Source organism: Hyla sarda, unplaced genomic scaffold (genome assembly GCF_029499605.1).
Source record: "Hyla sarda isolate aHylSar1 unplaced genomic scaffold, aHylSar1.hap1 scaffold_149, whole genome shotgun sequence".
Classification (NCBI taxonomy): domain Eukaryota; kingdom Metazoa; phylum Chordata; class Amphibia; order Anura; family Hylidae; genus Hyla; species Hyla sarda.
The window spans coordinates 505,867-523,593 of record NW_026608123.1 but is presented as its reverse complement, the minus strand read 5'-3'; the positions used below and the strand labels follow the sequence as shown (position 1 = coordinate 523,593).

Below are 17,727 nucleotides of genomic sequence, written 5' to 3'. Positions count from 1 at the left end.
TACACCATCACACTGCACCCCTCACAACTGCACCCACCCACTGCCCCCCATCACACACACTGCCACACACCATCACACACACTCTGCACAACCTGCCCCCACCTGCCACCCACACTACACACACCACACCCCACTCTGCACACCATCACACCACACACTGCCTACCTAGTCTCACACTACTGCTCCCATCCTACTCACTACACCATCACACACCACACTGCACACACCATCACCACCACTGCACTACCCATCACACACAGCGCTGCGACACCATCACACACACTGCACCCCATCACACACACCTGCACACCATCACACACACTGCAACCCATCACACACACTGCACACCATCACACACACTGCACACACCATACACACACACACTGCACACCATCACACACACTGCACACCATCACACACACACTGCACACCATCACACACACTGCACACCATCACCACACACTGCACACCATCACACACACACTGCACCCCATCACACACACTGCACCCCATCACAACACACTGCACCCATCACACACACTGCACACCATCACACACACTGCACACCATCACACACACTGCACACCATCACACACACACTGCACACCATCACACACACACTGCACACCATCACACACACTGCACACCATCACACACACTGCACACCATCACACACACACTGCACACCATCACACACACACTGCACACCATCACACACACACTAGCACACCATCACACACACACTGCACACCATCACACCACACTGCACACATCACACACACACTGCACACCATCACACACACACTGCACACCATCACACACACTGCACACCATCACACACACTGCACACCATCACACACACGGCACACCATCACACACACACTGCACACCATCACACACACACTACCACATCACACACACACTGCACACCATCACACCACACTGCACCCATCACACACACACTGCACACCATCACACACACACTGCACACCATCACACACACACTGCACACCCATCACACACACTGCACACCCATCTCACAACCACTGCACCCATCACACACACTGCACCCCATCACACACACTGCACACCATCCCACAACACACTGCACACCATCACACACACACTGACACACATCACACACACACTGCACACCATCACACACACACTGCACACCATCACAAACACTGCACACGATCACACACACACACACTGCACACCATCACACACACACACACACTGCACACCATCACACACACACACTGCACACCATCACACACACACACACTGCACACCATCACACACACACTGCACACCATCACACACACACTGCACACCCATCACAACACACTGCACACCATCCACACACACTGCACCCCATCACACACACACTGCACGCCATCACACACACACACACTGCACACCATCACACACACACTGCACACCATCACACACACTGCACACCATCACACACACACACTGCACACATCACACACACACTGCACACCATCACACACACACACTTCACACCATCACACACACACTGCACACCATCACACACACACTACACACCATCACACACACTGCACACCATCACACACACTGCACACCATCACACACACTGCGCACCATCACACACACTGCACCCCATCACACACACTGCACACCATCACACACACCATCACACACACTGCACACCATCACACACACTACACACTTCACACACACTGCACACCATCACACACACACTGCACACCATCACACACACTACACACATCACACCCTCCAGTACACACATTCTCGGGGTGCGCAGAGTTTTGCTGCGTTCCTCATATCTCGTGTTTTTCTCTTCTCCAGACGACAGACAAGAGACAGCGATGAACCTGTCTGCCTCCACTATTAGCAGCATCAACATGTCGATGGAAGTAAATGGAGTTGTGTACGCAGGTAAGGAGCCGCCTCTCAGGTCGCTTTCAGGAAATCCAATAAGTTCCAGTGAGTGCCGGAGCGCTATAAAATCCATCGTAATGAACACAAGATGTGCCGACAGCAAGTTCCTTAACCCATGGGCAGTCTTACAGGAGACCTAACTGGGGAACTACAACTCCCAGCATGTCAGAGAGCCACAGGTTGGAGACCACTGGTCCTATATTATAGCTGTAATATTATACATGCGGAGATGAGTGACAGGCTATTAAAGAGTTAATGTTCTATACATAGATCCTCAGCTGATGTTTTTTCTTCTATCGATAATATAGTGGATGACTAGCTGATCAGTGGGGGTCTGACCTCTGGGACCCCCACCAATCCAAAGAACAGACAACATTCATTTCCTATGGAGCTTCCTCACATTGTCCTTAGACTTTACAATACCCATCTGGAGGAAAGACCAGTCCTTAGACTGTACGAGACCCAACAGTGACCAGACCTGTCCTTATACTGTACGAGACCCAACAGTGAGCAGACCTGTCCTTATACTGTACGAGACCCAACAGTGATCAGACCTGTCCTTATACTGTACGAGACCCAGCAGTGAGCAGACCTGTCCTTATACTGTACAAGACCCAACAGTGACCAGACCTGTCCTTACACTGTACGAGACCCAACAGTGATCAGACCTGTCCTTATACTGTACGAGACCCAACAGTGATCAGACCTGTCCTTATACTGTACGAGACCCAGCAGTGAGCAGACCTGTCCTTAGACTGTACGAGACCCAACAGTGATCAGACCAGTTCTTAGACTGTACGAGACCCAACAGTGATCAGACCTGTCCTTATACTGTACAAGACCCAACAGTGAGCAGACCTGTCCTTATACTGTACGAGACCCAACAGTGAGCAGACCTGTCCTTATACTGTACGAGACCCAACAGTGATCAGACCTGTCCTTATACTGTACGAGACCCAACAGTGATCAGACCTGTCCTTAGACTGTACGAGACCCAACAGTGAGCTGACCTGTCCTTATACTGTACGAGACCCAACAGTGAGCAGACCTGTCCTTATACTGTACGAGACCCAACAGTGAGCAGACCTGTCCTTAGACTGTACGAGACCCAACAGTGAGCAGACCTGTCCTTATACTGTACGAGACCCAACAGTGATCAGACCTGTCCTTATACTGTACGAGACCCAACAGTGATCAGACCTGTCCTTATACTGTACAAGACCCAGCAGTGAGCAGACCTGTCCTTATACTGTACGAGACCCAACAGTGAGCAGACCTGTCCTTATACTGTACGAGACCCAACAGTGATCAGACCTGTCCTTATACTGTACGAGACCCAACAGTGAGCTGACCTGTCCTTATACTGTACGAGACCCAACAGTGAGCAGACCTGTCCTTATACTGTACGAGACCCAACATTGAGCTGACCTGTCCTTATACTGTACAAGACCCAACAGTGATCAGACCTGTCCTTATACTGTACGAGACCCAACAGTGAGCAGACCTGTCCTTAGACTGTACAAGACCCAACAGTGAGAGGACCTGTCCTTATACTGTACAAGACCCAACAGTGATCAGACCTGTCCTTATACTGTACAAGACCCAACAGTGATCAGACCTGTCCTTATACTGTACAAGACCCAACAGTGATCAGACCTGTCCTTATACTGTACAAGACCCAACAGTGAGAGGACCTGTCCTTATACTGTACAAGACCCAACAGTGAGAGGACCTGTCCTTATACTGTACAAGACCCAACAGTGAGCAGACCTGTCCTTACACTGTACGAGACCCAACAGTGAGCAGACCTGTCCTTATACTGTACGAGACCCAACAGTGAGCAGACCTGTCCTTATACTGTACAAGACCCAACAGTGATCAGACCTGTCCTTATACTGTACGAGACCAAACAGTGAGCAGACCTGTCCTTATACTGTACGAGACCCAGCAGTGAGCAGACCTGTCCTTACACTGTACAAGACCCAACAGGGAGCAGACCTGTCCTTAGACTGTACAAGACCCAACAGTGAGCAGACCTGTCCTTATACTGTACGAGACCCAACAGTGAGCAGACCTGTCCTTATACTGTACGAGACCCAACAGTGAGCAGACCTGTCCTTATACTGTACGAGACCCAACAGTGAGCAGACCTGTCCTTATACTGTACGAGACCCAACAGTGATCAGACCTGTCCTTATACTGTACAAGACCCAACAGTGAGCAGACCTGTCCTTATACTGTACGAGACCCAACAGTGAGCAGACCTGTCCTTATACTGTACGAGACCCAACAGTGAGCAGACCTGTCCTTATACTGTACAAGACCCAACAGTGATCAGACCTGTCCTTATACTGTACGAGACCCAACAGTGAGCAGACCTGTCCTTAGACTGTAGGAGACCCAACAGTGAGCAGACCTGTCCTTACACTGTACAAGACACAACAGTGAGCAGACCTGTCCTTACACTGTACAAGACCCAACAGTGAGCAGACCTGTCCTTATACTGTACAAGACCCAACAGTGAGCAGACCTGTCCTTTTACTGTACAAGACCCAACAGTGAGCAGACCTGTCCTTATACTGTACAAGACCCAACAGTGAGCTGACCTGTCCTTATACTGTACGAGACCCAACAGTGATCAGACCTGTCCTTATACTGTACGAGACCCAACAGTGATCAGACCTGTCCTTATACTGTACAAGACCCAACAGTGAGCAGACCTGTCCTTATACTGTACGAGACCCAACAGTGATCAGACCTGTCCTTATACTGTACAAGACCCAACAGTGAGCAGACCTGTCCTTATACTGTACGAGACCCAACAGTGAGCAGACCTGTCCTTATACTGTACGAGACCCAACAGTGATCAGACCTGTCCTTATACTGTACAAGACCCAACAGTGATCAGACCTGTCCTTATACTGTACAAGACCCAACAGTGATCAGACCTGTCCTTATACTGTACAAGACCCAACAGTGAGAGGACCTGTCCTTATACTGTACAAGACCCAACAGTGAGAGGACCTGTCCTTATACTGTACAAGACCCAACAGTGAGCAGACCTGTCCTTACACTGTACGAGACCCAACAGTGAGCAGACCTGTCCTTATACTGTACGAGACCCAACAGTGAGCAGACCTGTCCTTATACTGTACAAGACCCAACAGTGATCAGACCTGTCCTTATACTGTACGAGACCCAACAGTGAGCAGACCTGTCCTTATACTGTACGAGACCCAGCAGTGAGCAGACCTGTCCTTACACTGTACAAGACCCAACAGGGAGCAGACCTGTCCTTATACTGTACAAGACCCAACAGTGAGCAGACCTGTCCTTATACTGTACGAGACCCAACAGTGAGCAGACCTGTCCTTATACTGTACGAGACCCAACAGTGAGCAGACCTGTCCTTATACTGTACGAGACCCAACAGTGATCAGACCTGTCCTTATACTGTACAAGACCCAACAGTGAGCAGACCTGTCCTTATACTGTACGAGACCCAACAGTGAGCAGACCTGTCCTTATACTGTACAAGACCCAACAGTGATCAGACCTGTCCTTATACTGTACGAGACCCAACAGTGAGCAGACCTGTCCTTAGACTGTAGGAGACCCAACAGTGAGCAGACCTGTCCTTACACTGTACAAGACACAACAGTGAGCAGACCTGTCCTTACACTGTACAAGACCCAACAGTGAGCAGACCTGTCCTTATACTGTACAAGACCCAACAGTGAGCAGACCTGTCCTTTTACTGTACAAGACCCAACAGTGAGCAGACCTGTCCTTATACTGTACAAGACCCAACAGTGAGCTGACCTGTCCTTATACTGTACGAGACCCAACAGTGATCAGACCTGTCCTTATACTGTACAAGACCCAACAGTGATCAGACCTGTCCTTATACTGTACAAGACCCAACAGTGAGCAGACCTGTCCTTATACTGTACGAGACCCAACAGTGATCAGACCTGTCCTTATACTGTACAAGACCCAACAGTGAGCAGACCTGTCCTTATACTGTACAAGACCCAACAGTGAGCAGACCTGTCCTTACACTGTACAAGACCCAACAGTGAGCAGACCTGTCCTTAGACTGTACGAGACCCAACAGTGAGTAGACCTGTCCTTATACTGTACAAGACCCAACAGTGAGCAGACCTGTCCTTAGACTGTACGAGACCCAACAGTGAGCAGACCTGTCCTTATACTGTACGAGACCCAACAGTGAGCAGACCTGTCCTTATACTGTACGAGACCCAACAGTGAGCAGACCTGTCCTTATACTGTACGAGACCCAACAGTGATCAGACCTGTCCTTATACTGTACGAGACCCAACAGTGAGCAGACCTGTCCTTATACTGTACAAGACCCAACAGTGAGCAGACCTGTCCTTATACTGTACAAGACCCAACAGTGATCAGACCTGTCCTTATACTGTACAAGACCCAACAGTGAGCAGACCTGTCCTTATACTGTACGAGACCCAACATTGAGCTGACCTGTCCTTATACTGTACAAGACCCAACAGTGATCAGACCTGTCCTTATACTGTACGAGACCCAACAGTGAGCAGACCTGTCCTTAGACTGTACAAGACCCAACAGTGAGAGGACCTGTCCTTATACTGTACAAGACCCAACAGTGATCAGACCTGTCCTTATACTGTACAAGACCCAACAGTGATCAGACCTGTCCTTATACTGTACAAGACCCAACAGTGATCAGACCTGTCCTTATACTGTACAAGACCCAACAGTGAGAGGACCTGTCCTTATACTGTACAAGACCCAACAGTGAGAGGACCTGTCCTTATACTGTACAAGACCCAACAGTGAGCAGACCTGTCCTTACACTGTACGAGACCCAACAGTGAGCAGACCTGTCCTTATACTGTACGAGACCCAACAGTGAGCAGACCTGTCCTTATACTGTACAAGACCCAACAGTGATCAGACCTGTCCTTATACTGTACGAGACCAAACAGTGAGCAGACCTGTCCTTATACTGTACGAGACCCAGCAGTGAGCAGACCTGTCCTTACACTGTACAAGACCCAACAGGGAGCAGACCTGTCCTTAGACTGTACAAGACCCAACAGTGAGCAGACCTGTCCTTATACTGTACGAGACCCAACAGTGAGCAGACCTGTCCTTATACTGTACGAGACCCAACAGTGAGCAGACCTGTCCTTATACTGTACGAGACCCAACAGTGAGCAGACCTGTCCTTATACTGTACGAGACCCAACAGTGATCAGACCTGTCCTTATACTGTACAAGACCCAACAGTGAGCAGACCTGTCCTTATACTGTACGAGACCCAACAGTGAGCAGACCTGTCCTTATACTGTACGAGACCCAACAGTGAGCAGACCTGTCCTTATACTGTACAAGACCCAACAGTGATCAGACCTGTCCTTATACTGTACGAGACCCAACAGTGAGCAGACCTGTCCTTAGACTGTAGGAGACCCAACAGTGAGCAGACCTGTCCTTACACTGTACAAGACACAACAGTGAGCAGACCTGTCCTTACACTGTACAAGACCCAACAGTGAGCAGACCTGTCCTTATACTGTACAAGACCCAACAGTGAGCAGACCTGTCCTTTTACTGTACAAGACCCAACAGTGAGCAGACCTGTCCTTATACTGTACAAGACCCAACAGTGAGCTGACCTGTCCTTATACTGTACGAGACCCAACAGTGATCAGACCTGTCCTTATACTGTACGAGACCCAACAGTGATCAGACCTGTCCTTATACTGTACAAGACCCAACAGTGAGCAGACCTGTCCTTATACTGTACGAGACCCAACAGTGATCAGACCTGTCCTTATACTGTACAAGACCCAACAGTGAGCAGACCTGTCCTTATACTGTACGAGACCCAACAGTGAGCAGACCTGTCCTTATACTGTACGAGACCCAACAGTGATCAGACCTGTCCTTATACTGTACAAGACCCAACAGTGATCAGACCTGTCCTTATACTGTACAAGACCCAACAGTGATCAGACCTGTCCTTATACTGTACAAGACCCAACAGTGAGAGGACCTGTCCTTATACTGTACAAGACCCAACAGTGAGAGGACCTGTCCTTATACTGTACAAGACCCAACAGTGAGCAGACCTGTCCTTACACTGTACGAGACCCAACAGTGAGCAGACCTGTCCTTATACTGTACGAGACCCAACAGTGAGCAGACCTGTCCTTATACTGTACAAGACCCAACAGTGATCAGACCTGTCCTTATACTGTACGAGACCCAACAGTGAGCAGACCTGTCCTTATACTGTACGAGACCCAGCAGTGAGCAGACCTGTCCTTACACTGTACAAGACCCAACAGGGAGCAGACCTGTCCTTATACTGTACAAGACCCAACAGTGAGCAGACCTGTCCTTATACTGTACGAGACCCAACAGTGAGCAGACCTGTCCTTATACTGTACGAGACCCAACAGTGAGCAGACCTGTCCTTATACTGTACGAGACCCAACAGTGATCAGACCTGTCCTTATACTGTACAAGACCCAACAGTGAGCAGACCTGTCCTTATACTGTACGAGACCCAACAGTGAGCAGACCTGTCCTTATACTGTACGAGACCCAACAGTGAGCTGACCTGTTCTTATACTGTACAAGACCCAACAGTGAGCAGACCTGTCCTTATACTGTACAAGACCCAACAGGGAGCAGACCTGTCCTTATACTGTACGAGACCCAGCAGTGATCAGACCTGTCCTTATACTGTACGAGACCCAACAGGGAGCAGACCTGTCCTTATACTGTACAAGACCCAACAGGGAGCAGACCTGTCCTTATACTGTACAAGACCCAACAGTGATCAGACCTGTCCTTATACTGTACGAGACCCAACAGTGAGCAGACCTGTCCTTAGACTGTAGGAGACCCAACAGTGAGCAGACCTGTCCTTACACTGTACAAGACACAACAGTGAGCAGACCTGTCCTTACACTGTACAAGACCCAACAGTGAGCAGACCTGTCCTTATACTGTACAAGACCCAACAGTGAGCAGACCTGTCCTTTTACTGTACAAGACCCAACAGTGAGCAGACCTGTCCTTATACTGTACAAGACCCAACAGTGAGCTGACCTGTCCTTATACTGTACGAGACCCAACAGTGATCAGACCTGTCCTTATACTGTACAAGACCCAACAGTGATCAGACCTGTCCTTATACTGTACAAGACCCAACAGTGAGCAGACCTGTCCTTATACTGTACGAGACCCAACAGTGATCAGACCTGTCCTTATACTGTACAAGACCCAACAGTGAGCAGACCTGTCCTTATACTGTACAAGACCCAACAGTGAGCAGACCTGTCCTTACACTGTACAAGACCCAACAGTGAGCAGACCTGTCCTTAGACTGTACGAGACCCAACAGTGAGTAGACCTGTCCTTATACTGTACAAGACCCAACAGTGAGCAGACCTGTCCTTAGACTGTACGAGACCCAACAGTGAGCAGACCTGTCCTTATACTGTACAAGACCCAACAGTGAGCAGACCTGTCCTTAGACTGTACGAGACCCAACAGTGAGCAGACCTGTCCTTATACTGTACGAGACCCAACAGTGAGCAGACCTGTCCTTATACTGTACGAGACCCAACAGTGATCAGACCTGTCCTAATACTGTACGAGACCCAACAGTGAGCTGACCTGTCCTTATACTGTACGAGACCCAACAGTGAGCAGACCTGTCCTTATACTGTACAAGACCCAACAGTGAGCAGACCTGTCCTTAGACTGTACGAGACCCAACAGTGAGCTGACCTGTCCTTATACTGTACGAGACCCAACAGTGAGCAGACCTGTCCTTATACTGTACGAGACCCAACAGTGATCAGACCTGTCCTTATACTGTACGAGACCCAACAGTGATCAGACCTGTCCTTATACTGTACGAGACCCAACAGTGATCAGACCTGTCCTTATACTGTACGAGACCCAACAGTGAGCAGACCTGTCCTTATACTGTACGAGACCCAACAGTGAGCAGACCTGTCCTTATACTGTACGAGACCCAACAGTGAGCAGACCTGTCCTTATACTGTACAAGACCCAACAGTGATCAGACCTGTCCTTATACTGTACAAGACCCAACAGTGAGCAGACCTGTCCTTATACTGTACAAGACCCAACAGGGAGCAGACCTGTCCTTATACTGTACAAGACCCAGCAGTGAGCTGACCTGTCCTTATACTGTACAAGACCCAACAGTGAGCAGACCTGTCCTTATACTGTACGAGACCCAACAGGGAGCAGACCTGTCCTTATACTGTACGAGACCCAACAGTGATCAGACCTGTCCTTATACTGTACGAGACCCAACAGTGAGCTGACCTGTCCTTAGACTGTACGAGACCCAACAGTGATCAGACCTGTCCTAATACTGTACGAGACCCAACAGTGAGCTGACCTGTCCTTATACTGTACAAGACTCAACAGTGAGCAGACCTGTTCTTATACTGTACAAGACCCAACAGAGAGCTGACCTGTCCTTATACTGTACAAGACCCAACAGTGATCAGACCTGTCCTTATACTGTACAAGACCCAACAGTGAGCAGACCTGTCCTTAGACTGTACGAGACCCAACAGTGAGCAGACCTGTCCTTATACTGTACGAGACCCAACAGTGAGCAGACCTGTCCTTATACTGTACGAGACCCAACAGTGAGCAGACCTGTCCTTATACTGTACGAGACCCAACAGTGAGCAGACCTGTCCTTATACTGTACAAGACCCAACAGTGAGCAGACCTGTCCTTATACTGTACGAGACCCAACAGTGAGCAGACCTGTCCTTATACTGTACGAGACCCAACAGTGAGCAGACCTGTCCTTATACTGTACGAGACCCAACAGTGAGCAGACCTGTCCTTACACTGTACAAGACCCAACAGTGAGCAGACCTGTCCTTATACTGTACGAGACCCAACAGTGAGCTGACCTGTCCTTATACTGTACGAGACCCAACAGTGAGCAGACCTGTCCTTATACTGTACGAGACCCAACAGTAAGCTGACCTGTCCTTAGACTGTACGAGACCCAACAGGGAGCAGACCTGTCCTTATACTGTACGAGACCCAACAGTGAGCAGACCTGTCCTTATACTGTACGAGACCCAACAGTGAGCAGACCTGTCCTTATACTGTACGAGACCCAACAGTGAGCAGACCTGTCCTTATACTGTACGAGACCCAACAGTGAGCAGACCTGTCCTTAGACTGTACGAGACCCAACAGTGAGCAGACCTGTCCTTAGACTGTACAAGACCCAACAGTGAGCAGACCTGTCCTTATACTGTACGAGACCCAACAGTGAGCTGACCTGTCCTTAGGCTGTACGAGACCAAACAGTGAGAAGACCTGTCCTTATACTGTACGAGACCCAACAGTGAGCAGACCTGTCCTTATACTGTACGAGACCCAACAGTGAGCTGACCTGTCCTTAGACTGTACAAGACCCAACAGTGAGCAGACCTGTCCTTAGACTGTACAAGACCCAACAGTGAGAGGACCTGTCCTTAGACTGTACAAGACCCAACAGTGAGCAGACCTGTCCTTATACTGTACGAGACCCAACAGTGAGCTGCCCTGTCCTTATACTGTACGAGACCCAACAGTGAGCTGACCTGTCCTTATACTGTACGAGACCCAACAGTGAGCAGACCTGTCCTTATACTGTACGAGACCCAACAGTGAGCTGACCTGTCTTTAGACTGTACGAGACCCAACAGGGAGCAGACCTGTCCTTATACTGTACAAGACCCAACAGTGAGCAGACCTGTCCTTATACTGTACAAGACCCAACAGTGATCAGACCTGTCCTTAGACTGTACGAGACCCAACAGGGAGCAGACCTGTCCTTATACTGTACGAGACCCAACAGTGAGCAGACCTGTCCTTATACTGTACGAGACCCAACAGTGACCAGACCTGTCCTTATACTGTACGAGACCCAACAGTGATCAGACCTGTCCTTATACTGTACGAGACCCAACATTGAGCTGACCTGTCCTTATACTGTACGAGACCCAACAGTGACCAGACCTGTCCTTATACTGTACGAGACCCAACAGTGACCAGACCTGTCCTTATACTGTACGAGACCCAACAGTGATCAGACCTGTCCTTATACTGTACGAGACCCAACAGTGAGCAGACCTGTCCTTATACTGTACAAGACCCAACAGTGAGCTGACCTGTCCTTATACTGTACAAGACCCAACAGTGATCAGACCTGTCCTTATACTGTACGAGACCCAACAGTGAGAGGACCTGTCCTTAGACTGTACAAGACCCAACAGTGAGCAGACCTGTCCTTATACTGTACGAGACCCAACAGTGAGCTGACCTGTCCTTAGGCTGTACGAGACCAAACAGTGAGCAGACCTGTCCTTATACTGTACGAGACCCAACAGTGAGCAGACCTGTCCTTATACTGTACGAGACCCAACAGTGAGCAGACCTGTCCTTATACTGTACGAGACCCAACAGTGAGCAGACCTGTCCTTATACTGTACAAGACCCAACAGTGAGCAGACCTGTCCTTATACTGTACGAGACCCAACAGTGAGCAGACCTGTCCTTATACTGTACAAGACCCAACAGTGAGCAGACCTGTCCTTAGACTGTACGAGACCCAACAGTGAGCAGACCTGTCCTTATACTGTACGAGACCCAACAGTGAGCAGACCTGTCCTTATACTGTACGAGTTCCCAACAGTGAGCAAACCTGTCCTTATACTGTACAAGACCCAACAGTGAGCAGACCTGTCCTTAGACTGTACGAGACCCAACAGTGAGAGGACCTGTCCTTAGACTGTACAAGACCCAACAGTGAGCTGACCTGTCCTTAGACTGTACGAGACCCAACAGTGAGAGGACCTGTCCTTATACTGTACGAGACCCAACAGTGAGCTGACCTGTCCTTAGACTGTACGAGACCCAACAGTGAGAGGACCTGTCCTTAGACTGTACAAGACCCAACAGTGAGCTGACCTGTCCTTAGACTGTACGAGACCCAACAGTGAGAGGACCTGTCCTTAGACTGTACAAGACCCAACAGGGAGCAGACCAGTCCTTAGACTCAGACTCAGATACTCAATGAAGGAAAAAAGGACCTAAGGCTCTGCAAGACCAAGCTGTAGGAAAATCAGTGCATAGGCCTCGACACCCAGTAGCAAGCAGGCCTATCCCTAGACTTTATGATACCCAATTGGAGGAAAAACCAATCCTTAGGTTCCATAACACTAAAGTGATTGAAAGACCAATCCTAAGATTCTATGAGACTCAACTGTAGGAAACACCCAATAGCAAGCAGACCCGTCCTTTAGAATACAATACCCAACTGGAAGAAAGACCAGTCCTTGGGTTCCATAAGACTAAACTGTTGGAAAGTCCAGTCTGTTGAGTGTTCTGTAGGGAACATCATTCCTTAGACCCAAGAGACTCAACTGTAGGGATCGCCAGTCCTTATATTCTACAAGACTTATATAGTTTATAGTTTGTATAAAGATATGTATTTTACCCCTTACTACCAAGGACACAAAAAAAAAAAATTATAATAGGAAACACCAGCCATTAGTTTCTACAAGACCCAAATATAGAAAAACTATTCCAGAGCATCTATAAGACCCAGCTGTAGGAATGACAAGTCCTTCGACCTTCAGTGGTCTTACGGATTGTTTCTGGTCATTCATGATGATATTGGCTGTCCCCCGTAGTGTTGTCCAATTATGTTGTATAGGGTTAGCAGTCCATTTAGTTATGTAACATTCTCCATTGCCCACATTACAGATTAGTTTGTTCTTCTTCCCTCAGGTGTGTTATTCGCCCACAGAGCAACGTCATCTACAGGGACAAGCACAAGCTCCGTCAATAACAATGAGCACTCCAGTCAATCTACAGCACAAATTCCTCCACAGTCATCATCATCATCACAAGGACACCCTCCACCCAGTGAGCCCGCGCAGACCCTCATCCAGAGCCCCTAAAACCTTACATCCTCATCCAAAGAGGGTGGGCTTCTTCGGAGGTGAGGAGGACTCTACTTGCAGGTGAATTATGCATAGACAGGTGTGGGGCCGAACAATGCGGGACTGTGCCAGCTGGATGTGTCTCTCTGACTTCCTTCTGCTTCAGCCATACCTGCAGCTGATGAGAACATGGCCTTTCGCATTCAGTTGACCACCTGCTTCAACCACCCTACCTCTAACCAACCCACCTGGAGTATATCGTACCAAAGATTGAGCCAGGTGACCTTACCTCTGTACAGAAACCCAGATACACATTGCCTCCGCCACCAGGAAGCCCCCTATTCTTCTGGGCACAGGGCATCGGCATCATTGCTTTTCAAGAGGTCAAGTCCAGCATTTAACCAATGGAAAAGACGAATTCATAAATTGTAGCTTTTACCAAAGATGATAAAAGAGTTAATTTATTCAGTCTTAACATATGGAGTAGAGTAGATAAGAGTGTTTTTTTTATATTATTGTTATTTTAATCTGTGTTTGTGGAATGAATGCCCTCAAAGCAATGGCCTCTGAGTTACTATGAAATCGTCCAGTGGAGATCTCGAGTGACAGCGGTGAAGATGAAGACAAGTCACTACTGGAAAAACACTGGAGACAACCAAAGAGTCAGCTCAGCTTTCTCCAGGAAGATAAAGAACTATCACATTTACCTCAGACAGCAGTAGGCAAGGCCAAAAGAGAGGAAATGGGGTCCATCCAGAGACCCTTAACTCAACGGGATGGAAGGTCCACCTGCTGTTTATCAACATGATCCCTGGTGTACTGTGGAAAAATGTAACGTCGGTCCTCGTGTCATACTCCCATGGAGCCTACATGTATTAGGATGATGGTGCCAGTACACAATCGAGAAAAACGTAGGAAGGGAGGATAAAAAATAAGATTTGCTTTCAGTGTATGCATTAGTTTGTGGTCAGGAGGACACCGGTGCTGGGACCTGGGCAACACACCTGGGACTTTTACAACATTTATGGAATATAACATAATTGAGTACAAATAGGGTTATCAAAAGGGAAAGATCTAAACCTATAATCTGACACAGGAACTGCACCAGTTCCCTCGTTCTTAGACTGAAGTGTGACATGCCCGATCCTTGCTTCTCAGACAGGAAAAGTTGGGGAACAGTTGAGCAGTCGACATACATTGTTAGTGGGATCCACCAAAACAAGTCCCTATATGCTACAAGACACAACTGTAGGAATTACAGGTCCTTAGACTCTCTACGAGAACCAGTGATAGGAAAACCAGCCCATAGTCCCAACAAAAGACCTGTCTCTTTGAAGTCCTAGCAATAGGCAAGACAAACTCTTATGCTCTGCGAGAACCAATTGTAGAAATGACAAGTCTATAGACTCTCTGCAAGAAACAGCTGTAGGATGACAACCAGCCCATAGACCAAACAGAGGAACACCTGTCCTTAGACTCGATAAAGACCCAGCAGTAGGAAAGACAAACTCTTACGCTCTGCGAGAACCAATTGTAGAAATTACAAGTCTTTAGACTCTCTACAAGAAACAGCTGTAGGACGATTACCAGCCCAAAAACCCAACAGAGGAACACCTGTCCTTAGATTCTATAAAGACCCAGCAGTAGGAAAGAAAAACCTTACGCTCTACGAGAACCAATTGTAGGAAAGACAAGTCCTTAGACTCCACACCAACTGTGGGGAAAGACCAGACCTAATAAGAGTTAACAATTGGAAAGGCCAGACCTTGGACTGTACAAGAGCAGTCTGTAGACTTAACAGCCAGGTCCTTAGACTTTTTGAGACCCATCTGTGGGAAAATCTGCCAATAGACTCTATAAAAACCAAATATGAAAAGTCCTTATACTCTGCAAGACCAAATTGTAGGGAAAACCAGTCTTCGAACTGAACTCGAAAGGACCAAGTGTCAATAAGGACCTGTCTTTAGACGCAATTGTAGGAAAGACCAGTCCCTAGGCTTTACAAGACTAAACTGTTAGAAAGAACAGCCCTCATACTCTTAAGGGATCCAACATCACCAAGATCTGTCTTTAGGTTTTCAGATACCTGACCAGATGAACGTGGAGTCCTTACTCTCTACAAGACCCACCTGTAGGAATGTCAGGTACTTAGACTCCACGAAACCCAACTTCAACTAAAAACCAGTCCTCAAGACACATCAATAAAGACTTTCCCTTATACCGTACAAGTCATATATGTAGGAAAGTCAAGACCTTCGGTTATGTGAACCAGTTGTCGGAATCACAGGTCCTTGGATACCAGCAGCATTGGACCTGGTGACCTATTCACGTGTCAAATGTTGCCCATAACAATCAGATTGTAAGAACAACATAATAGGAAACTTATTTTCAAAACCCCAGTATTAAAGGGGTACTCCACTGCCCCAGCGTTCGGAAAATTTTGTTCCGAATACTGGGTTTGGGGGTCGTGACATCATGAAAACGCCCCTTGTCACACCACACCCGCTCAATGCAAGTCTATGGGAGGGGGCGTGGCGACTGCTACGCCCCCTCCCATAGACTTGCATTGAGTGGGCGTGGCATGGTCATAATGTCACAAAATATTCCGAACGCTGGGGTAGTGGAGTACCCCTTTAAGCCAAAAAACATTCAATTACTCCGACATGGGTGAAGGCATCAAGCAGAAGCCCTCAGAAACTTGTGGCCCCTGACCTCAGCCCGCTCCTGATATCTGCATTCTCCTTATATCATCATATTAAAGGCTTCTGACTTCTGTATTGAGACCCTTATACTTAAAGTCATTCCCTCAGTATGTCTGTTCTATCTGGAACCCAGAGCCCCGAGCACCCAACCTGCCTCGTGGCCACTGACCTTTTCACAGCTCTGTAAAGAGAAAATCAATGCATCTGTCAGACTGTTCTCTTAATCACCGATGATACAGAGAGGTCTGTGATAATGCGGCTTCTCTCTCGGCACTTTATCAGACGCTCCCTCCCACCGCCCCTCTTGTTTACCACGGATGGAAAGAGCAGTAATTATCATTTATCTAATGGAGCTGGCCGTGGCGTAGACCGTGGGGCTTATCCACCAACCTACCCTCAGATCAACGTATTACCCCGTGAATACTGACAGGTGTCTAGACTAGTGTGGATTAATAGTCACGATATCATAGATTATCAGAAAAGTTGGCCAAAGTGGCCATTGGGAGATTCTCCGAGCTGTAGCTGATCATGGGGGGGCGGGTGAAGCTATACTCCCTCCCCATCGAACCATTGGCCAAAATGAGAGCTACTCTGTGCTGATTTGTAAGTAGGGTTCATTTGGGGCCTCCCTTGTTTTTTTTTAGTGGAAAACCCCTTTAAGCCACTTGTACCCATAGACTGGGCCATGAGTTCCATTGTGTCCCAGTTGTCGCTCAAGGGTAATGTGTCACAATCACCTCTGCTTCCATGGTGCCCAAACTTTATAGTATAACCCCCCCCCCAGCATGCAACCCCCCCCCCCCCCCCAATAAACAACACACCTGACTTTGCTATGACATTCTTAGTCCAGGTGGAGAATTTTCGGACAGCCTTATCAACATCTCCTCATCGTATTGCCACCAATACTACTCCTCCTATCATCACATCCACCAGCATGGCCTTTGTGGGATGGTCTGTGCACACCATGGGGATCCACATCATTGCCAAATCACCAATATCTGCCTCTTCCAGCACAGTCTCTTATACCTCACCTGAGTCCTTCTCATGTAACATTG

The 17,727-nt window shown here is 48.2% G+C and overlaps 1 protein-coding gene across 2 annotated transcripts; it reads left to right on the top strand.

Moving 5' to 3' along the window:
* Nucleotides 1-1,857: 1,857 nt before the first annotated feature.
* Nucleotides 1,858-16,360, top strand: LOC130308723 (AT-rich interactive domain-containing protein 3A-like; the record flags this gene model as incomplete). Of its 2 annotated transcripts, XR_008857663.1 has the most annotated exon segments (3): nt 1,858-1,947; nt 13,816-14,051; nt 14,137-16,360. XR_008857663.1 is itself a non-coding variant. In XM_056552271.1 (2 exon segments), coding segments are annotated over 2 exon segments (263 nt in total), but the record flags the coding sequence as incomplete, so codon positions are not given.
* Nucleotides 16,361-17,727: the final 1,367 nt, after the last annotated feature.